This window comes from Cynara cardunculus (genome assembly GCF_001531365.2).
Source record: "Cynara cardunculus var. scolymus isolate 2C chromosome LG 4, CcrdV1, whole genome shotgun sequence".
NCBI classification, from domain to species: Eukaryota; Viridiplantae; Streptophyta; class Magnoliopsida; order Asterales; family Asteraceae; genus Cynara; species Cynara cardunculus.
The window spans coordinates 11257529-11267852 of NC_037531.1; the positions used below are offsets into that span (position 1 = coordinate 11257529).

General features: G+C 31.7%; 1 protein-coding gene across 1 annotated transcript; it reads left to right on the plus strand.

Annotated features, from left to right (window-relative positions):
- The first annotated feature begins 4063 nt into the window (after window positions 1–4063).
- On the plus strand, window positions 4064–7605 carry LOC112510862 (probable leucine-rich repeat receptor-like protein kinase At1g35710). The gene is made up of 2 exons (XM_025116211.1): window positions 4064–7139; window positions 7259–7605. Exons 1-2 carry the CDS (start codon window positions 4064–4066, stop codon window positions 7603–7605), a joined length of 3423 nt encoding a protein of 1140 aa, XP_024971979.1.
- Window positions 7606–10324: the final 2719 nt, after the last annotated feature.

A 10324-nucleotide genomic window follows, 5' to 3' on the forward strand; every position in this document is an offset into this window, starting at 1 on the left:
TTAACCTCATATTATGATAACAATAAAAATTAAAAGATTTTTTAAATTAAAAATGAAATTAAAACAATTCAAAAAGAATTGAGAGGCAAAAGGGTAATATTGGATTCAAAGTGATAAAAAATTTTAAAATACGATCACATTAACCAAATAATTTGGATAACATAATGGGCTATTATGGTTACCGCTTATTTCAACACGATTTGGTGTGATTTGGGTGTGATATGGGTGTAATAATCATGTGATTATCACACAATTATCACAATGATTCCGCTCGGCTAGCGTTAACTTAGGAAATCGACTACCGATTTGGTGTGATATGGGTGTGATAATCATGTGATATCACTATCATAACARYGCAMTYKATTTGATCATGGTTTCGATCGGTTAGGGTTAGACAATCACACATTTATCACAACGATTTCTCATGGTTTCGATAGGTTAGGATTAGACAATCACACATTTATCACAACGATTACGGGCGAAATCCACTAAACGATTTGGTGTAATATGGATGTGATAATCATGTGATATCACTATTATAACATCACTTGCGCACTATCATGGTTTCGATCGGTTAAGGTTAGACAATCATATATTTATTACAACAATTACTCATGGTTTTGGTAGGTTATGATTACATTCGATTGATCATGGTTTTCGGTGGGTTATGGTTACACAATTACACAATTATCACAAGGGAAAAGAAGAGAGTGGAAACGAACGTGCAGGAAAAATAGGGATAATTATAATCAATTAAAATAAAATAAAAATTATAAAAATTACTTAATTACATTACTGTCCTTATTAATTTATTTATATTTAATATAAGTTAATTTATTAATTAAAAAAGTTTGAGGTTATTAGATTGTTCTCGCATTCTCGTAAATCACAGAGGTTCTCGTTTGACCTCTAAATGAAAACAGCCCCCATTTGTGTAAACAGATCTCATCCATCCATTTTCTTGATCAATGGTCAAAATTAGTTTAGTTTATTTTAGGAAATTAAAAAATATATATATTAAAATTTTATTTTTATATTAGCATTAAGGGCAAAATGGTAAACAAAAATACATATTCTCTAACATCCTTATCGATCATGCACCCGTTTCATTTTCCATTTCACCTAATATTCGGCTCAACTACACCATCACTGAAACGGGTTTCACCATGAAATTCGTTCAATACTCATTGTTCAATTACGCTATGAATCATTTTCACCTTCATGAAACATGTTTCATGTACATTAATTTTTTTATTCCAATCTGATTTGATGAACTACACCATAACTCTAACGTGTTTCACCATGAAATTCGTTCAATACTCATTGTTTAATTACGCCGTGAACCATTTTCACCTTCATGAAACATGTTTCATGTACATTAATTTTTTTTTATTCCAATATGATTTGATGAACTACACCATCACTGAAACGTGTTTCACCATGAAATTCGTTCAATACTCATTGTTCAATTACGCCATGAACCATTTTCACCTTCATGAAACATATTTCATGTACATTAATTTTTTTATTTCACTCTTGATTTGATGAATTCATTTTCCTAATGCCTTACAATCTTCAAGATTCTGCAGCATATTCAATCGCCACACCATTTAAGAATTTCAAATTTTTAATATTATAATATAATTAAATATTTAAATGTTACTATATATAAAATTTTCATTATTACGTTTCCTTATTTAAGATTTATTAATAATTTCTATATTTAATAGAAAAAATTGTAAATGACCGAAATACCTTATTGATTAAATTTAATTAGAAAAAAATAGAATTTTCCTATTGGTCGAAATTAGTTTACACGGTTTCTAAGAAATACACGGTTTTCATTTGAATGTGCATATATATATATATATATATATATAATCAAATGAGAACTGTTTTGTTTGTGGTAACCGTGAGATCAAATTTCAACCACAAATCAAAGGTTAAATTAGAAAATTAATAATTTTGCTAATTTTAACTTAAAATATTAATTAAGAGCATTTTAGGAATTTTATAAATATCCTTTATCATCTCTTCTCTTTCCTCTCTCCGACGAATCTTATTCAACGAACCTTATTCCGATGAACCTTATGTGAACACAAGATACACACAATAATACCAAGAAAAGTAGCCTACTTTAGGGGTAAAATAATGCAATTAACACTTACGAAATTCATTTGAGCGGATACACGGAACTCTTCTCGGACATGAATAGGTCCGTCCTTGTTTGTTACGTATTAAATTTTACAGACTATTTCTATTTTGCCCAACTTTTAAACACGGGTTATTTTTCTAACAACAAAATTTAAAACCGTGATAGATTTTATGACGATAAATTGTCTAAAATATGATTATAAATTCCTCTTGATGTTGAACACCTTTGTTTATTGAATCACTTTTGGAATGGAATTTTTGATGTTGCAAGGTTTGGATGAATGAATACATATCTTTTTAATTCGACAGCCAACAAAAATTATACCTCAAATTGTGATATAGATAATGCTTAAATTAAAAGATAAGACAAAAGACTATTCCGTTCGTCCCAAATTAATTATTCACAACGAAAATAACACATATTTTTAGAAATGTCTATTTATTACACTTTTAAATAATTAAATAACATTTTTACTGTTAATAATAGAGGTAGAAACTTTCTTCATCCACTACAACAAAATCGGTTTTATAGGACACTCTCAAATCCTAAGTGTCCTAATAAACCTCTTTATAGGACTTAAAAAATAAAGTGTTCTATCTAAAGGTGTTGTAATAAACGTCGTAATAAGTTTTTTAGGACACTTTTAATATAAAGTGTCCCATTATCAACTTTATAGGATACTTTTGATATAGTGTCCTATGAACTCAATTTTTTATAGGACATTTGTTTTTATAGGACAATTTTTCAAATAGTGTCCTATAAATTTGATAATTGGTCGTTTTATATTAAAAGTGTCCTAAAAAACTTATTACGACATCAAAAAACATCATATAAACTTATTACAACACTTTTAGATAGGACGCTTTATTTTTTTTGTCCTATAAACTAAGTTCTATAAAGATGTCTATTAGGACATTTAGAATTTGAGAGTGTCCTAAAATACCGATTTGTTGTAGTGATCTCATAATTAATGGTAGATTGAGAAAGTACAAACTTACTTTTAAAAGTGCCGACTTTTTATGAAACAAACTAGAAATATTGACAATTAATTTAGGTTTGTGTATACGTTTGTGTTGAGAAACAGAGGCACTACAACAAAAACGGGTTTATAGGACACTCCAAATATCTAAGCGTCCTAATAGACCTCTTTATAAGACTTAGGTGGCGTTTGTTTTTTAAGAGGTGCTTAAGTCTGAAGTCTGAATTCACTTCTGAATTTTAAGAGGTGGTGCTGAAGTCTGAAATCTGAATCAGTCAGACTGTTTGTTTTTACGTCTGAAACCTGAATCATTGAAATCTAGGCTTTCTTTGCAAGCATTGGAAGCTCTAAAAGCAATTAAGAGGTTTTAAGTGAAAATGTTACCTCTAAATAATTCAGACATAATCAGAGCTTTTAAGCTCTTAATTGAAAAAAAAAAAACAAACACACTTAATACCGTAAGGTCTGACCGATTCAGACATAAGAGGGTATTAAGTGTTTTTTAGTTAAAAACAAACAGGGCCTTAGTATAAGACCAAACAAATGAAGCGTCTTATCTAAAGGCGTTGTATAAGACTTGGTGCTATAAATTAAGTCTTATAAAACGGTCTATTGAGACACTTAAAGATTGTGGATGTCCTATAAACCCAATTTTGTTGTAATGATTACAATATTTGTGGTTTAATTTCTTTGTGGAAATTTAGATATCCCAAATTTTTAATTTGTAGGAATTCAAACAAAAGGAATAATAAAGAAAATGGCCAATGATAAAAGTGTTCATTTTTAGTTGAATTTCCACACCAATCAATTGTTGATGCCTCTAAATTTCCACATAGAAATAAAAAGATAAAGTTTGTAGCATGGAGTATTTCATTCTATAAATTAAGAGGTATTCGGCAATCTTTTTGCATTCACATCAATAACCAAATATGGATCCTTTCTTCTCACATATATTCCCATTCCTTATGGTTTTTGCTTGGTTTGTCATCACAAATGAATCCACTTTGCACAATTCTGCTTCTACTTTTGCTGGTTCTAAACAAGATTATGCTCTCATCATGTGGAAATCCAGCCTCGAAAATCATGTGTCCTTGTCTTCATGGTCATTAATTCCTCCCAGATATTATAACTCTTCTACGGATGTAGTTTCATGCAGTTGGTTTGGAGTTTCCTGTCACTTGGATGGAAGCATCAAGAAGTTGAACCTCTCATCATCTAGTTTGAAAGGTACAATGTACAAGTTCCCATTTTCATCATTTCCCAATCTTACTTCGCTTGATTTGAGCACAAATGAGTTCTTTGGACACATTCCGTACCAAATCAGTCAACTCCAGAAACTTGTCCATCTTGATTTTTCTGACAATCAATTCTCAAAAGAGATCCCACGAGAAATTGGGAATCTGAGCTCGCTCACTACCCTTTATTTGTGGGGAAACAATATTTATGGTCCTATTCCTCATGAGATAGGGAATTTGAGGTTTCTTGTAAATCTAGGTATTTCCAAAAATCATCTAGATGGTTCCATTCCTTCTTCACTTGGGAATCTGAGCTTGCTCACTACTCTTTATTTGTTTGAAAACGATCTTTCTGGGCCTATACCTCATGAGATGGGGAATATGAGGTCTCTTGTAAATCTAGCAATTTACGAAAATCATATGGATGGTTCCATTCCTTCTTCATTTGGGAATCTGAGCTTGCTCACTACACTTTATTTGTATGAAAATGAACTTTCTGGGCCTATTCCTCATGAGATAGGGAATTTGAGGTCTCTTGCAGATCTAGAAATTGAAGAAAATCATATGGATGGCTCCATTCCTCCTTCATTTGGGAATTTGAGCTCACTTACTACACTTTATTTGTATCAAAATCAACTTTCTGGGCCTATTCCTCATGAGATAGGGAATTTGAGGTCTCTTGTAGATCTAGAAATTGATGAAAATCGTCTGGATGGTTCCATTCCTTCTTCACTTGGGAATCTTAGCTTGCTCACTAAACTTTATTTGTATGCAAATGAACTTTCTGGTCCTATTCCTCATGAGATAGGGAATTTGAGGTCTGTTGTAGATCTAGAAATTGACGAAAATCGTTTGGAAGGTTCCATTCCTCCTTCAATTGGGAATCTTAGCTTGCTCACTAAACTTTATTTGTCTGAAAATGAAATTTCTGGGCCTATTCCTCATGAGGTAGGGAATTTGAGGTCTCTTGTAGATCTAGCAATTTCTGAAAATCATCTAGAAGGTTCCATTCCTCCTTCATTTGGGAACCTGAGTTTGCTCATTACACTTCATTTGGAAAACAATGGCCTTTCCGGACCTATTCCATATGAGCTAGGGAATTTAGGGTCTCTTTTGAGTTTACAATTGTACAACAATACACTTTCTGGAAATTTACCCAATAGAATGTTCCAAGGTGGAAAGATTCAAAAAATTAGTTTGTCTGACAATGCGTTCAATGGTCCAATCCCACAAAGCCTAGGAAATTGTTCAGATTTAATTAGAATTTGGTTTGATGGAAATTTTCTATCCGGAGATATTTCTGAAAGTTTTGGCATACATCCAAAATTGTATTTTGTAAACCTTGCGAGGAACTATTTTCATGGGGAGTTGACTGATAAATGGGGTACGTTCAAGAAACTGGGAACCCTCGATATCTCTGCAAACAATATCACTGGTACGATTCCCCGAGAATTTGGAGATTTGATTATGCTAGAACGAGTTAATCTCTCTTTGAATCGATTGATTGGAAATATTCCCAAGGAACTCGGTAATTTAAAGGATATGCTATACTTGGATCTCAGCAATAATCAATTTTCAGGACCAATACCGGAAGAGCTTGGATTGCTAACTAAGCTTAGGGAACTTGACATTTCAAATAATAAAATGAGTGGAGTAATTCCAAGAATTCTTGCAAATTGTGAGGAACTTGATTCCTTAAACTTGAGCCACAATGATTTAAACCAAGAAATTCCAATCCAGATATTAGAGTTAAGGCATTTGAGTAAGCTTGATCTAAGCCATAATTTCCTTGTTGGGGAGATATCATCCAAGTTTCGAAGTCTGCAAAGTATAGAAGTTCTTAATCTATCCCACAATCACCTCTCTGGTACCATTCCTATCACATTTGCGGGTATGCGTAGCTTAATTTTTGCAGATGTCTCCTATAACTGTTTAGAGGGTCTTATCCCTAAATGCAATGCCTTCACTAAAGCTTCAATGCTAGAAGGGAACAAAGGGCTATGTGGTGACATTGTTGGATTTAAACGATGCACAATGTCAAGAAAAGACAAGCACATTATGTCCCTAGTAATCGTGTTTAGTATTTTAGGAGCACTTGTGTTTCTGAGTACAGTCGTAGGGCTTGTGATATTTTATGAAAAAAGAAAGAGAACACCTGTAAGTGAAGTATTACAAGAAGAGCACCAAAGTTTGTTTTGCATTACCAACTTTGATGGAAAATCATTATATGATGAGATCTTGAATGCAACAAATGATTTTGACACTGAGTTTTGCATTGGAGAAGGAACACATGGTACTGTTTACAAGGCAATTCTTGGATCAGATACGATAGTAGCTGTGAAGAAAGTGCACTTTCCGTTCCAACAATCTAATGATGTAAGTTTTGTTAATGAGGTGACAACATTAACAAATATAAGGCATCGTAACATTGTGAAGCTATACGGATTTTGTTCACATGCCCGTCACTCATTCCTGATTTATGCTTACCTTGAACGGGGTAGTTTGAAAGCAGTGCTAGATGAAGAAAACGAAGCTATGAGATTGGATTGGAGTAAGAGGTTAAATATAATCAAAGGAGTGGCAGATGCTTTGTCTTATATGCATCATGATTGTTCACCCCCAATTGTTCATCGTGACGTATCAAGCAAAAATATTTTGCTAGACGCGGAGTATGAGGCTCAAGTTTCTGACTTTGGCACTGCCAAATTCTTAAAGCTTGACTCTTCAAATTGGAGTGAGCTTGCAGGCACATATGGATATATTGCACCAGGTAATGTTTCTTACTAGAAAATAGTTTAAACTTGATATTAAGTTTATCTAACCGGTGGATCACATTACATCCTCATTTTTGTTTCTTTTAACTTGTTCAACATATATTTTTCATTGTAGAGTTTGCTTACACGATGAGAGCAACTGAAAAGTGCGACGTGTATAGCTTTGGGGTTTTGGCACTTGAAGTGATCAAAGGACAACATCCCCATGATCTTATTGAAGTTCTGTCATCTCCGTTCTCTGAGAAACTGGACTTGAATGATTTGGTGGATCTTCGTATCGCACCCTCTTCATTACAAACTAAGATGATATTGGAATATGTGATTATGGTCGCAATAGAATGTCTACAAACCATTCCAAAAAGAAGGCCAACAATGTATCAAGTCTCTGCACGCCTATCGGCCCTTGGTCTACCAATGATCACAAGCACCCGTAACACTCACTTGGAAACAATCTCTCACTAGGTTATCTTTTGAGTTCACCTTATGATCATACGTTTGGCCTTCATGAGATATGGTTTCATGTTATGAGTTTGTAACTTAACCTTGTTTTTGTTGTGTTTTAAATATTATATTAGTTTTCTAATTGTGAAGGCATTTTAGTGAATAATTGATATGAATATGATTTTGCGGTTGTTTAGTCTCTTAAATCGCATTGAGCTTCCTAACACTACAACAAAATCGAGTTCATAGGACACTCTTAATTTCTAAGCGTCTTAATAGACCTCTTTATAAGACTTAGTTTATAGGACCAAAAAAATAAAGTGTCCTATCTAAAGGCGTTATAATAAGTTTATATGACGTTTTTTTGACGTCGTAATAAGTTTTTTAGGACACTTTTAATATAAAGCGCCTCATTAGCAACTTTATAGGATACTATTTGAAAAATTGTCCTATAAAAACAAGTGTCCTATAAAAAAATTGAGTTTATATGACACTTTCTCAAATGTGTCCTACAAAGTTGCTAATGCGACACTTTGTATTAAAAATGTATAAAAAAATTGCTAAGACGCCCAAAAGCGTCATATAAACTTATTACAACACCTTTAGATAGGACGTTTTATATTTTGCTCCTATAAAGCGGTTTATTGGGACGCTTAGAGATTGAGTGCATCCTATAAACCCAATTTTGTTATAGTGGATTCTCTGGGTGATCCATTATTATTTTCTGGAAAAATGGCTGATTCTACCGCCCATTGGTATTTTCTGAGTGAATCATGAATGGAAATTTATGTGGGTAAAAGTCATTTGTTACAACTAAAGCAGGAAAGCTATTGTTAATGTATTCACTACAACAAAATCGGTTTTTTAGGACACTCCCAAATTCTAAATGTCCTAATAGACCTCTTTATAGGACTTAGTTTATAGGACCAAAAAAATAAAGTGTCTTATCTAAAGGTGTTGTAATAAGTTTATATGACGTTTTTTGATGTCGTAATAAGTTTTTTTAAGACACTGTTAATATAATGTGTCTCATTATCAACTTTATAGAACACTATTTGAAAAACTGTCATATAAAAACAAATGTCCTATAAAAAAATTGAGTTTATAAGACACTTTCTCAAAAGTGTCTTATAAAGTTGATAATGGGATGCTTTATATTAAAAGTGTTCTAAAAAATTTATTACGACGTCAAAAAATGTCATATAAACTTATTAAAACACCTTTAGATAGGACACTTTAATTTTTTGGTCCTATAAACTAAGTCCTATAAAGAGGTCTATTAGGACACTTAAGATTTAGTAGTGTCCTATAAAACCGATTTTATTGTAGTGATTGATTGAAAGTATAAACCTTTTTTATAGGAACTTATTAATTGACATTAAAGTAGATTACTAGAGAGGTAAATCCTTATCAGCTGTGGTTGCAGGAATCCAAATTGCTAACTTCACACTTTCTCTAGAAAACAAAGTTATTCAACAATGAACAATTGAGGTCTCTAAGACGGAGAGAAGTGTAGGCATCTAAATGGATTCAATTTGTATCGTTACGATTAGAATTATAAATATAAGTCCTAACGTTTGCTCAATAATTGGCAACTCATTTCTAACACAAAATATACCTCCATTATAATTATAAATACAAGTCTTAGCGTTTGCACAACAACTGACAACCCATTGCTAACATAAAATATACCTCCATTAGAATTATAAATACAAGTCTTAACGTTTGCCCAACAATTGGTAATCCATTTAATTTCTAACACAAAATATACTTCAATTAGAATTATAAATACAAGTCCTAACGTTTGTCCAACAATTGGCAACTCATTTCTAACACAAAATATACCACAATTAGAATTAAAAATACAAATCATGACGTTTGTTCAACAATTGACAACTCATTTCTAACATAAAATATACCTCAATTAGATCTCATTTCTCTTATAAATGGCTCTTTTCAATAGTAATGTTAGAGGCTTCCACATATTATCACATTATAAAGCATATTTCTAGAATTAGAAATAAAAACATTGTGTTCTAAATCAAATATACATAATATATATATACATGATATGTATTCAGAAATATATACATATATATATATACATACATAAAGTATATATAATATGTACATACAGAAAATATTATATACATACATATATATATACACATACATACATATACATAATATATATATACATATACATAATATATATATATATATATATATGAAATCGCCGGTTTCTATAAAGGTGGTCGACGGAGGGTTATAAACATATATAGATATACATACATATATACACACACACACATATATATATATATACACACACACACATACAGATAATATAAACATACATACATACATATACATACCGGTGGTTTTTCTTCAAAGCTACGATCGGTGGTCAGAGGCAGGGGAAAATGGCGTGGTCGGGGTAATCACCGATTTCTTCAAAGCTATACGATCGGTTTTTCTTTTTCTCTAAAATGGTGGCGGCTGTCAATCTGAGGAAGATAGAGTTTTTATCGTATCAGATTACCAGTGGATTCGTCTGCCGAAATTTTTTTGAAAATTTAATTTGTTTAAAAGTAACGGGTCTTTTTGAAAATATTGAAATTTTCATTTTCCGGAATATATTTTTAAAATTATTATTATTATTATTATTATTATTATTATTATTATTATTATTATATATTATTATTATTATTATTATTATTATTATTATTATTATTATTAT